The sequence below is a fragment of the Gopherus evgoodei genome, chromosome 12, assembly GCF_007399415.2.
Source record: "Gopherus evgoodei ecotype Sinaloan lineage chromosome 12, rGopEvg1_v1.p, whole genome shotgun sequence".
Classification (NCBI taxonomy): Eukaryota; Metazoa; Chordata; order Testudines; family Testudinidae; genus Gopherus; species Gopherus evgoodei.
In genome coordinates this window covers 7,917,181-7,934,094 of record NC_044333.1, presented here as the reverse complement: position 1 = coordinate 7,934,094, position 16,914 = coordinate 7,917,181, and the positions used below count along the sequence as shown (strand labels likewise).

Here is a 16,914-nt window from a genome sequence, read left to right as displayed (position 1 = left end):
GTGCTGCTCGGGAGGGGGCGCCGGGAGCCCAGCCCGCACGTGCCCGTTCTCCCCGGGATCCCGCTCCCCGGCGCCAGGCGGCGGCCGGGCGGCTGCTGCAGCGGGAGGCCCCGCCCCCTCCCCGGCCGGGCCGGGCCGGGCGTCACGCGCTGCGCAGCCCCAGCCTCGCGCGCTCATTGGCTCGGAGAGACGCGTGGAGGAAGGGAGTGTTGCCTAGGTGACGGAGGGGCGGGGCGTGCGTAACGGACTCTATGGGGAGGCCTCCCCAGGCCCAGCGAGCGCGGCGGCCCCCGGCAGCCAGGTACCGGGGGGTGGGGCCGACACCCCGGGCCAGGGCCGCCTTCACCTTTTGTGGGTCCCCATGGGGCAGCCTCGAGAGCGAGGGGGCGGCCACGCCCCGCCCCGCCAGCCCAGTGCGAGGGCCCTTGTTACAGACCGGCCGCCGCCAGACGCACAACGGTGCCCCCGGCCCTGGGCTCCCAGCCTGTCCCTTCCCCGCGGGGGTGGGCCCGTGCCGTGCCACACAGCCCCCCCCAGAGCCACCTGACTCCCTATGGCCAGAGCCTCCCCCCACCCACAAATGCACAGCGCCTTGCACAGCACCCTTACTCCCTATGGCCAGAGCCCCCCCCCGACCCACCCACAAATGCACAGCGCCTTGCACAGCACCCCCTGCCCGCAGCCCCCCCGACGTCCCCTGACTCCCTATGGCCAGAGCCCCCCCAACCCACCCACAAATGCACAGCGCCTTGCACAGCACCCCCTGCCCGCAGCCCCCCCGACGTCCCCTGACTCCCTATGGCCAGAGCCCCCCCGACCCACCCACAAATGCACAGCGCCTTGCACAGCACCCACAGCCCCCCCGACGTCCCCTGACTCCCTATGGCCAGAGCCCCCCCCGACCCACCCACAAATGCACAGCGCCTTGCACAGCACCCCCTGCCCGCAGCCCCCCCGACATCCCCTTACTCCCTATGGTCAGAGCCCCCCAGACCCACCCACAAATGCACAGCGCCTTGCACAGCACCCACAGCCCCCCCGACGTCCCCTGACTCCCTATGGCCAGAGCCCCCAGACCCACCCACAAATGCACAGCGCCTTGCACAGCACCCTTACTCCCTATGGCCAGAGCCCCCCCCGACCCACCCACAAATGCACAGCGCCTTGCACAGCACCCCCTGCCCACAGCCCCCCCGACGTCCCCTGACTCCCTATGGCCAGAGCCCCCCCCAGACCCACCCACAAATGCACAGCGCCTTGCACACCACCCGCCCCCCGCAGCCCCCCCGACGTCCCCTGACTCCCTATGGCAAGAGCCCCCCGGACCCACTCACAGATGCACAACGGTCCTCCCGGCCCTGTGCTGCCAGACTGTCTCTTCCCCTTGGGGATGGGCCTGCGCCGCACCACACAGCCCCTGCCCCCCAACGCGCCCTGTCTCCCTGTGGCCGGAGCCCCCCCGACCCACCCACAGATGCCCAGTGCCCTGCACAACACCCCCCTGCCCACAGCCCCACCACAACTACCCAGCACCCCCCACAGAACCCCCACTCCCTAGTGCCCCAACACACACACATCCTCCTCACAGCCCAGCACCCCCCCATGCCCGCAGACCTACTCCCTCACGCCCTGCATCCAGGCTGCACTCACTAGCCCTGCTAGGAGGCGACTGTGTCTGAGGGGCTGAGCTGCTGGCGCAGCCAGGGCTGGTCCTGGGGTGGGGAATCGCTCCAGCCCCTTGGGAGTGTCGCGATCAGCCAGGCCAGGGTCTGCCCCGGCCAGGCTCCCTTAGGAACCTCTTGCCTGGAGGGACCCAGCCAAACCCCCCACACTGTCTCCCCAAAACTGTCTGAGACTAGCCAGGCTTCTGCACCAGTCCCAGGTGGCTCAGCTCTGGGGAGACAGACAGACCCCCACAGGTGGTGGCAAGCAGAGACTGCCCGGTGCCGGAGGTGCACTGGGGTCCATCCAGGAGGAAGAGAGAAGCTGGAGGATGAGGCCAGGAGATGGAGCGGAGCCCTCGGCCGACCAGCGGGCAGGCCGAGAGGAGCAAATGATGGGCGGTGGGAAGGGAGCCAGCTGGCTGGTGGGATCTTGGGGCACAGTGCAAGCAGAGCGGGATGAGGCCTGGTCCTGCCCCTCCCTCCAGATTGACAGCAGTGGGCGTGTTTCTAATGGGGGAGTGGGGGCACCAGGATCATGGGCCCCGCCTGGCCCCCAGAGGAGCTCCCCATTCCCCTGCCCATCTGGTTCATGCAGTGCCCAGGAGACTGTGCTGCAGCCTGTCCTGGGTGCACAGAGCCGAGCCCTCAGCGAGCCTGGGCACAGCAGGGCTCCCTCGTCTCCTTACATAGCACTGAGCCCACAGTGAGCCTGGGCTCACTTGAGTCTCCCCGGCCAGCACACCTCTGAGAGACCCTAGCACAGCAAGCCCAGGCTCAGCACCTGCCCTGCACAACTCCAGGATCCCCAGCACTGTGAACCTGGAAGGGCTGGGTCCCCCTCTGTTTGCCATGCCAGCAAGGGCCAGTAATTGGTTTGAAAAGACCTTGTCCATTAAGCACCTAGGTGATGGCCCAGGGTAGGGTTTGCTGTGTGCTCTGGGATACACTAGGCCTGGGGTGTCTGCCCAGTCCTCAATGCCCTGGATTTATTGAACAGAATATATGTTATATGAGAACATTGAAATTTCCCAACTGGATCATACTGAAGATCCATCCAGTTCCCATATCCAGGCTCTGACAGTGGCCAATGGTATATGCTTTGGGTGGAAGTGCCAGGTATCAACTGAAACCATTTTCCTGGGTTACGCAAATTTCTGTAGGCCCGTTCTCCTATAGTCAGTGAAGGTTACTAAAGGATTCAGAGTATTAGAGGAGAAGCAGAGAACTCAGTAGCCATGAAAGAATATGCCTAAATGAGGTCACAAAATCCTACAAGATGCAGGTCTTGTATTTCATGATTGTCTTATGGTTAACTAGTCAATGTTCATAGATAACTTTGAAGATTTAAGCTGTATGTGTGCTAAAAGTAATATATTGTTTAAAAAGTAAACACATTGCTGATATAGAAAATATTTTAATTCTTGTCTAAAAGTTTGTTTGGTGCAACAGGTGATGCAGAAATGATGGAGACTTTAGAAGAAGAAAACTTTGAAGTGTCCATGTAAGTATAATCCAGATTCCATATCAGAATTTGAATAACATTTTACTAGTTAAAAATAGGTCCACTGTAGCCTCTTTTTGGACAAAGAATAACAGCCCAACTTTAGAGGATTGGTTCAAAAAATATGGGAGGTTGTGATTATGGAAAAATTAACATGCCAATTATATACCTGGCAAAATAGAGAGAGGACAAATACTTATATATTTGGTTACATTTTATTCAAAATTCAAAGTGTATTCACTGGCAAAAAAACCCAGCCACATACTTGTTCGGTTTTTTTTAATATTAAAATATGATAGGCAAGCCTGCTGAGTTAAACTTGTGTATATAAAGATTTAATTAAGTTTAATAAAATCACTAGAAACTACAGAGGGGTTGTAAGGATTCTCACTTTGTAATCGTGTGCCAGCTTGTTAAATAGAAAGATCTGATAACTAAATTCCTGTATAATCTTTCTTTAAACAAAAGCTAACTGTTGTAATGATTGTTTTGTTTCTGATATTTACATGGTAAGGATTTGTAAACTTGTAAAATCTTCCTAAATAAATAAATAAAAATAGAAAAGGGAAATAAACAAGAATGATGTTAGATGATATAGATGAGAAGACAGAGGCTCATGTAAGAACAATAAGAACTTCAGAACAATGTGATACACCAGAGAGGTGATGATAACAAGTGAGAGTTTAGGCAATATTGAACTCAAAATTGCATGAACCTTCCCTTGATACCCAGAAGGATGATAACTCCTCCTTGATCATGCTGTTCTCGCAGACATTCCCCTCACTGAAGGACCAAAATAAGTATTGTGGCCCAGATCCATAAGGGCATTTGAGTAATTGATTTCCCCATTGATTTCAATGGAAGTTAGAAGCCTAATAACTTTGAGGATCTGACCCTTTAGTTATAGGGTGTCTGTATCTTCAAAATTTCTCTCCCCTGCCACCACATAATTTCTCACTTTCTCTATTACCCTGTTTACTGTGGCTGGAAGTTGTATTTGAATGTGTTCCTTGCAGAGCGCGATGAATGTAGAGATGTATTCTTACGCAGCACTACGGGCTCTGGTATTATTAATTGATGAGTGCTGTGGTTGGAATGAGTAGAAAATAGAGATTTTTTTTCTGGACAAAATATAATTAGAATTCCCCTACTCACTGCCACACCAAATCTAAAACTAATGTTTAAACTATGTTAGAACAAGCTATATAAAAATGACAGATATTTCTTCTTTCATCGGTGTAGCCCATCACTCTCATTAAAGAAAAGACTGGGAGTTAGGTATGAACGTCTCCTGCTTTTGTGCATAAGTGAGAAACAATTACCCCATTGTCTTGAACCACAAATGTGATGCTAATGCTTTAGCTACGGTGTTTATAAGCTACTCTTGTTGTGGCACTCTGCCCTCTGGTGTTGTATCATGTACTCTGCCATTCCTTTGTGTTATCTCTGTCTGAGCTGCAACGGCATAATGGATGGGCTAATGGTGATAACAGCAATATCATTGTAAAATATTTTTTTTAAATAGTCTAAAGCAATATCCTTCATCCCATGAGAGAGAGAGAGAGGAATTTGTATATTAATTAAGTGGGGCCTTCATTGAATGGTTGAAGATAAATATGTTCAAGAGAAATGTGCAACAAGACTTGCATTTCCAATATGGGAGAAAAGCCTATTGTGCACTTAATACATTAGAGAATGTGTTTAAGTAAAGTTCATCCCTAAAATGCCATGGTCAGGGAGAGTTTGGTATCTATGAACAAATTGCACAATATAACATTGCCAGAGGGGCCCAGACTTTTGAATGCTGCTAATGTGCTTCTCCATTTAAAGGAGTGCATTTGAAAGCGAGCATATGTGTTTGTTTGTTTGTTTGTTGTAAAATGACAGCAGCACCATGTTTTTAGAATAAGGGATTACGAAATTTAGTTCTAAATCACCAGTGTGGTGAGTAATACTGCATTAGAGAAATATTTAACAATTCCCATAAATTACATCATTTACCTTTGCTACACTATGAAAAATATACCCAGTCTGGTAATATATGACTGAGTGCTCCAAAGGGTCCTCTGTGGATGCATCTTGAACAGTTCCCCGAGAGTTACAACCACCTTCTATGGCTAGATGAGAGGTGGGTTCTGAAATTTCGCTGTGATACAGTGTCATGGTATGGAAAAGATGGAGAACCATTGCTCTGAACAAACCTTTTAAACATCTTCTGCACCAAGAGGTTAATTACACCAACAAAGATACCCAATAAAACAGTTCTTTCCAATAAGTAACTACCCCCTTGTCATAAACAGATAAGTAAGAGTTAATAGAACAAAACTGCTTCATATCTCTTTTGCCTGGAAAGGGTTAACAAGAACAGTGAGCCTGGCTTTCACCTGACCCGAGGACCAATCAGAGGACAGGATACTTTCAAATCTTGAGAGAGGGAAGTTTTCTGTGTATGCTGTTAGTTTTTGGTGGTTGTTCTCTCTGGGGGCTCAGAGGGACCAGATGTGCAACCAGGTTTCTCTCCAATCTCCTTGATACAGGTTCTTGTAGATTCCGAATAGTGAGTACTAGATAGATAAAGCGAGTTAGGCTTATGTTTGTTTTCTTTATTTGCAAATGTGCATTTGGCTGGAAGGAGTTCAAATTGGTATTTTGCCGAAAAGATTTTAATTTGTACTTGTATACTTAGGCTGGGAGGGTATTCCCAGTGTCTATAGCTGAAAGACCCTGTACCTATTACATTTTAAATTTACAAAGATAACTTTTACTGTTTTTTCTTTCTTTAATTAAAAGCTTTTCTTGTTTAAGAATCTAATTGTTTTTTTATTCTGGTGAGACCCCAGGGGACTGGGTCTGGATTCACCAGGGAATTGGTGGGGAGAAAGGAGGGAAGGGAAGGGGAAGAGAGAGGCTAAATTCTCTCTGTGTTAGGATTACTGTCTCTCTCAGGGAGAATCTGGGAGGGGAAGAGAGAAGGAGAGGGGAAGGTGCATTTTCCTCTCTATTTCAAGATTCAAGGAGTTTGAATCACAGTGATCTTCCAGGGTAACCCAGGGAGGGGAAGCCTGGGAGAGGCAACGGTGAGGGAAAGGGTTTACTTTCCTTGTGTTAAGATCCAGAGGGACTGGGTCTTGGGGGTCTCCGGGCAAGGTTTTGGGGGGACCAGAGTGTACCAGGCACTGGAATTCCTGGTTGGTGGCAGCGCTACAGGTTCTAAGCTGGTAATTGAGCTTAGAGGAATTCATGCTGGTACTCCATCTTTTGGACGCTAAGGTTCAGAGTGGGGAACTGTACCATGACACCCCTTTAGTATACAGTGGAGACCTAGTGAGATTAACATCTGTTACAGGAATAAACTTTTTATTATTAAGTAAAGTTTCTGTGCAATGAGCTTTTGATAATGTGAAGTTGGGAGATAATTCCCTTCTCTGATCTGCAGGCTGGGTTATTGTGCTAATTTGTCTTTAGGCTTTCATTAAAAAATTAATCTTTCCTTTCTTTGTTTTCAGCTCCTCTCCTTCAGATGCAGAATTTGATGCGGTTGTTGGGTATTTAGAAGATATTATAATGGGTAAGCTCCTGCATTTAGATATGCCTAAAAAATGAGCAGTAAAAATATTGAAAGGCAAAATAAGGATTGAACTTCACTGACAGAGGTGTATGGAGGAGACTAGAAAACCCTCTCTTCATTGATAAAGTTGTGGTAAATAAAAATCCTGATAAAGTCTCACGTGAAAACCGAGGCTTTCCATCCTCTCTGCTGTCTGTCCCTCAGTCATATGACATCCTAGTTGTTCTCTGGGTAAATGAATTGGTTTTGCTTTTTGTGTTGTAAGTAACTTACACACATACAACCTCAGGTGACAGGATCTATTGGTGCAAAGAATGCCACGAGCAGTCAGCCATTTTGCCCCATGGGTTTGGGAGGATAAAAGATTCCAGATTCTCAAATCAGAAATTTGAAGTAAGAGGTCAAGGTTGAATAAAGAGGATTTACAAGATGCCAAGAGAAAGAGAGAGCTCATTGTGTTAACTAGTCATCAGCCTCTTTTAAGTTAACATCTCCCTCCTTATTCATACAGCTTTCTAAGAAATCATAAAGTTTTTTTATTCTCTTCACTCTCAGCTGCTCTCCTTGTGATATGTGTAGCTGAATCTGGAGAAATAGTAACAAATTCACCGGTTTTGAGTAGGTTAATTTGTAAAAGAGATTCGAGATTTGTGGAGATTTATTTTAACACCATGTGTAAGTGTGTAATGTATATTTGCACCTGTTATGATATATTAAGTGCCACTCTGCCCTTTTGCCTTCCTCCAGTTTCACTCATTGATAACTGAAAAATTGGCCTCTAAGGACTGTAGCTTTCTGCACTCATTTTCAGATATGATATTCTTCCTAAATTGAAGAAAAATCCATTGTCTTTTTTTAACTAACGGAGGGAAGAAAAATACACTTTTTTTTTAAGACAAAAGTTTTTATTCACTAATTACTCACATACCTGAACAAAAAACCTGATTGTTTGAAAACTAACAGCCTCTTTATTAAAAGTAAAATTTAAAGAACTGCCTTAATATTGAAAACATGTGAAAATCTTTACTAGAAAAGTGGATTGTTCAAGTGGGTGCCCTAGCAGTTTTGCTGCCTTTTGCACATTCTGTCTCTTTCCATCATTAAATGTACCACACTCGTAATATAGGTCAACATGCTGCTATCCTGGTCATCCCAGCTGACTTGGCTGAAGCAGAATTTGAATCTGCAGCATTCTTTGCTGCACCAACACCTACTCTGCTAGCAGCCTCCATATATTCTCATAGATTGGTCAGAAATTAAAGCTGGCCCAGCTAACAACAGCTGTGCTGTTACCATGACTAAGTGCGTATGTGCGGGGTTCCATGCTACAGCAGTAGGAGCTATTAGAACAGAACATTAGTGAATGTGGTTACTGTCTTGCAATGAGTGGATAAATTGAATATAACTGTATGCAATTTACTTATTGTGGCTCAGATGACGATTTCCAGTTAATACAAAGAAGCTTTATGGATAAACACTACCGAGAATTTGAAGATACAGAAGAAAACAAGCTCATCTACACTTCTATTTTTAATGAATATGTAAGAATTTTTTTTTTGTGGGAGAGGGAAGGGTTCTCAGAGTGCTTAGCTTTTCTTTTAAGGTCATTGTTAAGTTCTTTTCTCCCCTCTGTTTTTAAAATACAAGTTCAATCAGAATCAAGTAAATCTAAATTATTATCTGTGGTGTCTTTGAAGTATAGCAGTAGCCTTCAAATAACAAAAAATGTTCTGGAGTTCTAAATTACTTCTTTCTGTTTCACCAAGGAATCTTCTACAAGTGTTTGAGAACTGCTAAAGCCTTTTGAATGGAAGGTTGATTCAGACAGCCACTGCGTGGGGTTTAGTTGTATTTAGATTAGTACAATAGGAACATAAGAATTGTCATACTGGGTTCGACATCTAGGCCTGTCTCGTGTCCCTGGCAGTGCCAAGCCATAGATGCTTCAGAGGAAAGTGCAAGAAGCCCACCAGTAGGCAGATTTGGGAATAGCTGTCCACTATGAAGGTCTCATCCTAATCTCTAATAGTGACTCTGAACTTGCATGAGACTTTTCATCCCCCTCATTTAGGGTCTGGTTGTAGTTAGACTGATACACAGGGCTGTCCTTACCCTGGCACAAACTGCAGCTGCGTGCTACTCCATTGGCCAGCATGGTCCCACGGCCTGCTGAGCCAGCCAGGAAAACTGCCCTGCTCCGCCCCCGCTCCATTTTCCCCCCGTCCCCCAAGCCTGCTCCTGCCCCCCTCCCACACACACACACCTGCAGTGGCCAGGGAGTTTGTAGGGTACCACAATGTCTAGGGACGGCCCTGCTGTTACATTTAGCTAGCATCTAAGGGGGAAATTATTTGATACATTCTACATTCTACTCTAATGAATTGGTAAAAGTTCTATTGCATAGAGGCCAGTAAAGGAAATGGGACAAAACTATATACAAAATTAATAGACTTGTGTAGTATTTTTTTCTGGTACTGTACAGTATAATCCGAACCAGTCATAATTCAAGGGATGCTGTCAAGTTGAAAATTGCACTTCTCTCTGTAATTTTTTTACTTACTATTGTAAATAACACACAAGATTACTATAACTGAACTTAACGGAAAATAATGCTTCTGGGTATTTTTCTGTTTGCTTAATATATTTGACAGCACAGTGTAAAATCGGTTTCTCAATTTCCTTTGTATAGTTAGTTTCCTTGTTGTATGGGTTTTGTACAAACAGGAGAAACAAAACATCTATAAAAGGGTCAGAAAAAGTGGTTGTAAGACTAGAAAAGTTGTTTGGAGGAGCTCAGTTATCAGTTCCTTGAAACCAGTACCTGAAACTAATTTTAACTAATTTTAAGTAGAGGGTGTTTACTGCTATAACCTGTGCATGCAAACATGCTTAAGGATGGCTCTTTGGTGGTATTGCAAAGCATTGGACTAGCATCAAAAGTGCAGAAAGTTCCATCCAATGGGATTTTTGATGCATTTTGCCTAATGAAGAGAAGCCTGTGGAGAATAAGATGTAGGAGTGTGAGAACATCACACTCCTTTATAAAGTCAGCACGTGGAATTTATGATTATGTCCTCTCTTTTAGATCTGCTTAGTGGAGAAATACATAGAAGAAAAACTACTTGACAGGATTCCTGGTTTTAATATGGCTGCCTTCACCATGTCATTACAGTAAGTCTTTGGTTTGGGATATTTTTCTTGTGCTTTTCTCTGTATTAACCATTTTGTACCTGGGACCAAATTAGGATTTAATTTTTTTTCTCCCCCTTTGTGGAAGAGATTCTTGTTTAAAAAAGGAAATGTGAGTTCATCTATACAACTCTGGTAATTCATCTCCATCCTCACGTCCACCATTCCCTGCTATTTTAGGCCTCTGGCTTGAAATGTTGTTCCAAAATGTATGGAAGGTTTGTGATAGGCAGAAATGAAGACCAGAATGAGGCTATTCAACTTGCTTTCTATTATTCCCCAGTTCAGGACTCGAAGCCTGGGGTGCAATGGCCACTTCCATTAAGCCCAGTAGGTTTTCTATACTTAGGCTGTTTCTGGAAGCTTAAGTAAATGGCTTTACCTCAATCCCTATTTTATAAAAGAATGCAATGAGTAATTCAGTTTTGGTGAAAAGTCTCTGTCTGACATTGTTGGAGGGTTACTCTCAATTTAAAGTAATTTCTGCTGTTCAACTTTAGCTTAATTCATTCTGTGGAGAATGACATTGTTAAAGGAACATATTTTCTTCTGCTGAATAAGAAAACCAATGCTATCAGAAATGGAGTCTCATGAAAAGAATAAAACTGCTTGAGAAATTTGAATAACGCATCAAGAAATTTGCATGAAAGTACAGTAGAATGGTTAGACCATCCATCAGTGTAAACTACAGGGCTTTTCAATAATATTAGGAAAATTTGAATTGCTTAGAATAAGTATTACGAAAGTGGATGTGTACTGACAATCTACTTAAAGTTCAATTAAAGTGGATAACTCCTTTGTTACTAGTGATGTCTGAAATAATTAAAAGTAAAAGCACTAAAACCCTAAGATTTTTCACTTGATTTTCTGTTAGCATTTCTCTTATCTCAGACAATGAAAATGTGGACTTAGTCACGTTTTACTCCTCTTAAAAGCAGCAAAGAATCCTGTGGCACCTTATAGACTAACAGACATGCATCTGAGGAAGTGGGTATTCACCCACGAAAGCTCATGCTCCAAAACGTCTGTTAGTCTATAAGGTGCCACAGGATTCTTTGCTGCTTTTACAGATCCAGACTAACACGGCTACCCCTCTGATACTTTACTCCTCTTAAGTGACTGATCTTTCACTGTCTGGTTTCTGTCGACTGGCACAATACTCAGATCTCTGGAATTAGGTATCAAGGGGATAGACGTAACTATATTAAAAACCTTAGGTAGATAAAACGTTGCCATGTTTGGATTGCAGACACTATAAAGGATTATTTATTTGTTTAATAAAGCTGTTAACATTAGAATTTTAATACCTTCCTATTGGTCTTGTTTAAAACTTGATTTTGCACAACTTATATTGTGTACTAAATTTGACCTCTGAGTGCCTGTAAAATCTGATGTCATGTATTACAATTATGTTAAATATATACATCTCCCACTTTACAGACAACACAAAGACGAGATGGCAGGTGATATATTTGACATGCTTCTCACATTTACTGATTTTCTGGCATTCAAAGAAATGTTCTTGGATTACAGAGCTGTAAGTATTTTGGGTTGTTCTGTTTTAACTAGCACAGTGGTAGCTGCTTTTGTATGGCTCCTGCATTACAGCGCTGAAGGCAGTGTTAGCTCTTGGGGTGACAGCATTCATTCAAGAGATATAGGATCAAAAGGCAAATAGCCTTCATGGTGTAGCTGTTTAATAGACTTCAAAAGCAGATCTGATAACTCTTGCAGAAAATCTGCACAAAACAGCTACCTGGTGAAATTCCTGTGTTGTACATTTCTGCATCGTTGAATACAGAATCTTTCCAGTACCCTTTCATTGTTTGGGTTTTTTTTAAAGTCCCATCCATTGCTTCTTGCAGTGGTTGTACTGCAGTTTCCCTTTCTCTCCGGGCTGGCTAGGTCTGGGGGTTTTCTTACCCTTTTATACATTCCTACCCACCTTCCCATCCCCAAATTGGTAACTAGGAGGGAGAAGGCATCCTGACTGGGTTTCTTTCCTAGGCCAGACCAGCAGAGAGCACACTGATTGTAGCTGTGCCTAAGTCTACCCACAGCTGGGAGAACATTAGCCAAGATACTTACACAGCAGCAGCCACTACAGTCTCTTGTTAGTTTCTGGATTCATGCACAAATAAGAGTGGGAGAAAGAGGAGGCTCAGCTGTAGATTTTACAGATCCCGGAAACCAATTATGTGCAGTTGTGGAATTATGCTGCAAGGTGTGGTAACTGTATTTGGTTTAGTAAGCAGAATGCTAATAATACCAATTATAATGTGCCTGCTTAATCTGTTACGATTGAAAACCTGCTTGTTTCGAAACCTTACTGAGCTGAGGATTGTTTTTCCCCCCAACTTTTTAGGAAAAAGAAGGTCGAGGTCTGGATTTAAGCAGCGGGTTAGTGGTAACATCTTTAAGCAAGTCCTCAATATCTTCTTCTCAGAACAGTTTACGACACTAGTTCACAGCTGCAGATGAGTGGTGCTTCTTTCATTTGGACATTCCAAACAATACCGGCAGTGGAGGATTACACTGATAATGAAAGCTGATTGCTTCACTGCATCTCACTAGGCCTGATCCTCTAAACTGCTCTTCTGAATTACTGTTACCATTGAGTGATCATAAAAGAAAATAACTCCAGCCACTCCAGAATAACTGATTTCAATACCCTGATAAGAGATACGCACCAACCAATTTGGACTCTGCATTAATGAGTTCACTAAATGGGACTGTATATGTGTTTCCTATTGGTTAAAATTACAACCCAGATATGTCACTCTCCAGAAATGTAAACTCAAAGAAAAAAACCCACAAGACTGTAATAACCTGGATGATCATTTAACCTTTCCTGGGTAGGATGGTGACAGCTCCACCTCCTCTGACTTCCCACGCTCACAATACCTTTCGGTTTTTGAAAAATATCTTTTCAGTATGATTGGAAGTGCTGCAGATCGTCTGTGGGGAAGAATATGTTGTGACACATGCAGAATATATTTTGCACATATTTTAGCTTGAGAATTTCTTTCTCAGTTCTATGGTAGTTGTTGTGGGGACAGGAGAGGATCCACCAATGGGCAGATACCCAGACTCACTCTGATGAACTTGCAGAGCTCTGATGTTCAGCTTTGCATGTAGGCACCATGTAGAGAATTAACCAGGTCAAATATGTCTGTAAAACATAAGCTTTGCCTACCTTAGGAACTTTCTTACTTTGTTTTTCCACAGCGATGCAGCATGGGTGCTACCAGGGTAGAAGATGTGTAGATCAAGCACAGAAATTTTTACCACCACATCATCTAACTACCTAGGTGATATGTTGATTAAAGTGCCCGTGCCCAGTGTATACTAGAGATATCGCTATTGCTAGCAGCTGCACTGGTCCTGAAAAACACATTAGAAATTTGCTAGTAGAGATGTACTCAACAACTGTCTGCAATAGACTTCTGTATGAAACCTCCCACTGCTGCAAGACTCTGGGATGCTGCTACACCAGGCAGTAGTGACAAGGGGAGTGCTAATGTAGACAGAGCTGAGGTCCTGGTGTTCTTAGCACCATGTCATCTATGTTCTGTGAGCAGCAGGAAAAATCCCACTGTTAGCACCAGTGCAGCCATACCACTAGGAGACTTCTAACAAGAGCCTAGTGTAGACAGACCAAAGCTACGGCAAGTCACTGTTGTTATAACATCTTAATGTGTTGGCTGTGCAGATGGAAAACTTGTTCACCTGTTTGTGTGAAATCCTGGCTGTATTAAAGTGAATGGGAGCTTTGCCATTAATTACAAAAAGGCTGGGATTTCACCCTGAAGTTAAAATGCAGTTTTCTAACATGGTTACAAAAAAATTCCTATCCACACAGGCAAGCTTAAAGCATGTTTATGTTATAATACAGTCTGGCCACAAACCTTTTCAAACTCCTCTACTTTTGTAGAGTAGACACAAACTTTCAGTATTATGGAACAACTGTAGTTTCTTAGCCTGTCCTAACCCTAAAAATACGGTAGCAAATAGCTTCATTGAGCTTAAATTTCCAGTGTAGTGTTATAACTCTGCAGTTCAGCTGTTGAAGGTGTCCTAGTATTTCTGTTAGAAACCTCCCACACATTCACTTTTTTAAAACCTTCCCCTTCAGGGTTTTGTAATTCTTCCAATAAGTTATTTACTGATCTCAGATTTGATTTGGAAAATCCACACCCTGAAGCAATCTTAAAATCACAAGAGGAATCCTTTGTTGTTTTCACAAGCCAGTAGTTTTTATTTAGAAATCTCTATGAATGTGCTGTAGAGAAGGAACTGCATTATCCCAAATGCTGCTGTTGAATGCTTGTTGATTAAAAGTAATTCTCTTCGATTTCTACTTTATTGAACATCAAACAAGCTAAACTTAATTCTCTTTGCAATGAAAGGCTAAACTAAATCACTTTTTTATACTGTGCTAGTGTAACGTGGACATTTGTTAAATATATTAGTTACAGTATAATAGTTTTAAAGGTAAATTCCTAATCCTGCAGAGCTCTGTGGTGAAGCTCAATATAATGAAGTCAGTGAGGCCGTGTGTAGGCTTGGTGTCTGCCCACATAGATCCAATTGCAGGATCAGAGTCTAAAGATGTGAGGGAGAGCATCATCTGGTGTAAAATGTCATAGCTCCATTGATAACAATGATAGCTTACACCAGCCTATGCTCTGCCCCCAGAAGATGTCTGTGTTTCCCATTTTGCTACAAGGCTTTTCCTACCATCTCTGCCATAAAGATCAGTATTTCCCAGGGGTATGTAATCTGCCAGTCAAGACCACACAGGTACTTTGGGACAAGGAAATGAGAGAGATTCTGTTAGGTTAAATGTCTGGTCCAGGCTGAATGCAGTTCCCCCAGCTTTCCTATGAATCTGTTGGAGGAACTGCTGTACAGTCACTAAAGAAAATACTGATGGTTTAAAGACAGGGCCTGTAGAAGATTTGAATCAGACTATTCTTTTCATTTTGGTCTATGAGCTAGAAGTCTTTTGTCAGTGTCATCTTTTTACACGTGTATTATATTGAAATTGTTTTTGTATTGGGAATAGATTGTGTCAGATTTTAAAAGAAAATCCTACTGAAACATTTTTAACAATTCGTTGTTCAGTGTTGAATTGAAATAATTGATTAAAGTTACAAATGTGAATGCTCTTGTAGTTGAACTAGGGATGATTGGGAAAGTATTTATTCCTTTATTGTTACCACTGCTCAGATTATTCCTCATTTGCAATGATGGAAATGAGCATCTCAAAACAATTCTCGTCCAAATGTAGTGATTTTATAGCTTGGTGACTTGTAATGTCAGAGCCTATAAGGTACATCTTAGGGTGGTTTTTATCTGGATGTGGAATTTTTGAAGTGTTCACTGAATGCCAGGGTAGTTAAGTTCACTGTCTGTAACACAACTTGTGTGAGCTCTCTTTCCTTCCTCTTTTCTGGTATATCTGTACTGTGAACTTTACGCTCTAATCTCACCAATCCATTTTTCAGCTAGCCTTTGTAATTTAGTGTATTGTGTAAAAGGGCAATAGAAAACTAATTCGTGTTTATAACCGCGGGTTGCTGGTTTGGTTGTATGCAGAGAACTATGGTTGTAGTTATGAGAGCTGATTAGTCTGTACATATTACATGTGTGCAAGGTATACATCTGTTGATTGAAACAGTCTTCACATGGTACTCCTCACGTATAAAAGCTGAGCTAAACCTATGTTAAAGTTTAGCATGTTTGTGATCCAAGCCTTTTTTATAGTTCAGCTGTTAAATTCCCAACCCTGTTGTTATGTATTTCAATGGGAAAACCCCACAGACTTCAGTGGGGCACCACTGGGACCTAATACTTTTTATTTTTACTCCCTGTTGCCATGAGTACAATTTCTGACCAATGTGTGTGCCCGTTTCTGCCCTGCATGTTTCTATACTCTAGTATCTTCATTATTGTCCATCTCTATACCATTCATGTAACTAGAGTCTCTGATTTTCTCTCTCATGCAGAGCTTTTTTAAAACACATTAAATTTCTACATACAAATGCAGTATCTCTGTGCAAGTCTGATTTACTTTTCAGAGTTGAGTATTTCTTTTCTCAAACAAATGCAGAGAGTTGTTTGTCTCTAAAGAGATTTTATCTTAACTTTTTTTGAGGGTTTTTTTTTTGAGGGATTTTTATCCTGAAACTTGGAGTCAATTTAGAGCTGAAGTCAACTGCATATAGAAGAATGACAGAGCTTGGTCTAAACAGGTAGGAAAATAATGTTTAGCTATTTTCCCTGTAAGTGAGAGAGTAACCCAAACTATATTTAAGCTTTTAAAAAACCCTGAACAAGCAAAGCGTATCAAAGAAAAGCCAGGATGATGTCTGTATCTGATTGGGTACCAATGCCATTTTCAGGATTTCCTTCTCTCCCACTTCCACAAATCCCTTAAAGACTGGCCACATCCCCTGGCTGGTGTGAATTGGCATAACTCCATTTAAGTCAATGGAACTTCTGCAGTTTCCCCAACTGGAGCTCTGGTCTCATGTCTTCATTGCCAGATCACCCACAATGTTACCTTTTTTGGAGATCACCTCCAGCTAAGGGGATGCGGCTTAATGATTTGAATCTTCTCCCCAGTTGCATGGGACCAGATTTCACCCAAAATATTGATATCCGTGGCAAAACTCCCACTGACTTTAGTGGGGCCAGGCTTTCACCATCTCTGTCTAAGGTAGGAAGCATGACAAACCTGTGACTTAACTCTAAATTTAAATATTAGAGCAGCGTTGGGCAAACCCAGTGCATTTGATAGCCATACACTTGGGACCAGATTCTGTGGGTGTGGGGTGGTCTTGGTGGCCTGCGATATACAGGAGGTCAACAAGATGATCTAGTGGGCTCCTTTGGCCTTCAACGCTAAGATGCCCTTACTCATGGTGAGTACTACAATACTATGCAAGTTAATCTCTCTGCTTTCCATTTGGCACAAAGTTTTACCT

General features: G+C 43.3%; 1 protein-coding gene across 4 annotated transcripts; it reads left to right on the top strand.

Annotated features, from left to right (window-relative positions):
- The first annotated feature begins 216 nt into the window (after positions 1 to 216).
- On the top strand, positions 217 to 15,973 carry ARL2BP (ADP ribosylation factor like GTPase 2 binding protein). 4 transcript variants are annotated; one of them, XR_004002848.1, is made up of 8 exons: positions 217 to 301; positions 3,114 to 3,165; positions 6,672 to 6,733; positions 8,168 to 8,274; positions 9,819 to 9,904; positions 11,363 to 11,459; positions 11,930 to 12,146; positions 12,288 to 12,372. XR_004002848.1 is itself a non-coding variant. In XM_030582126.1 (7 exons), exons 1-7 carry the CDS (start codon positions 252 to 254, stop codon positions 12,384 to 12,386), a joined length of 570 nt encoding a protein of 189 aa, XP_030437986.1. In that variant the 5' UTR covers positions 234 to 251; the 3' UTR covers positions 12,387 to 15,973. The 4 variants fall into 4 exon arrangements, 1 of the variants encoding a protein (XP_030437986.1); XR_004002847.1 differs by having other exon boundaries at positions 225 to 301; positions 3,097 to 3,165; XR_004002849.1 differs by having other exon boundaries at positions 237 to 301; positions 3,111 to 3,165.
- The last annotated feature ends 941 nt before the right edge of the window (positions 15,974 to 16,914 follow it).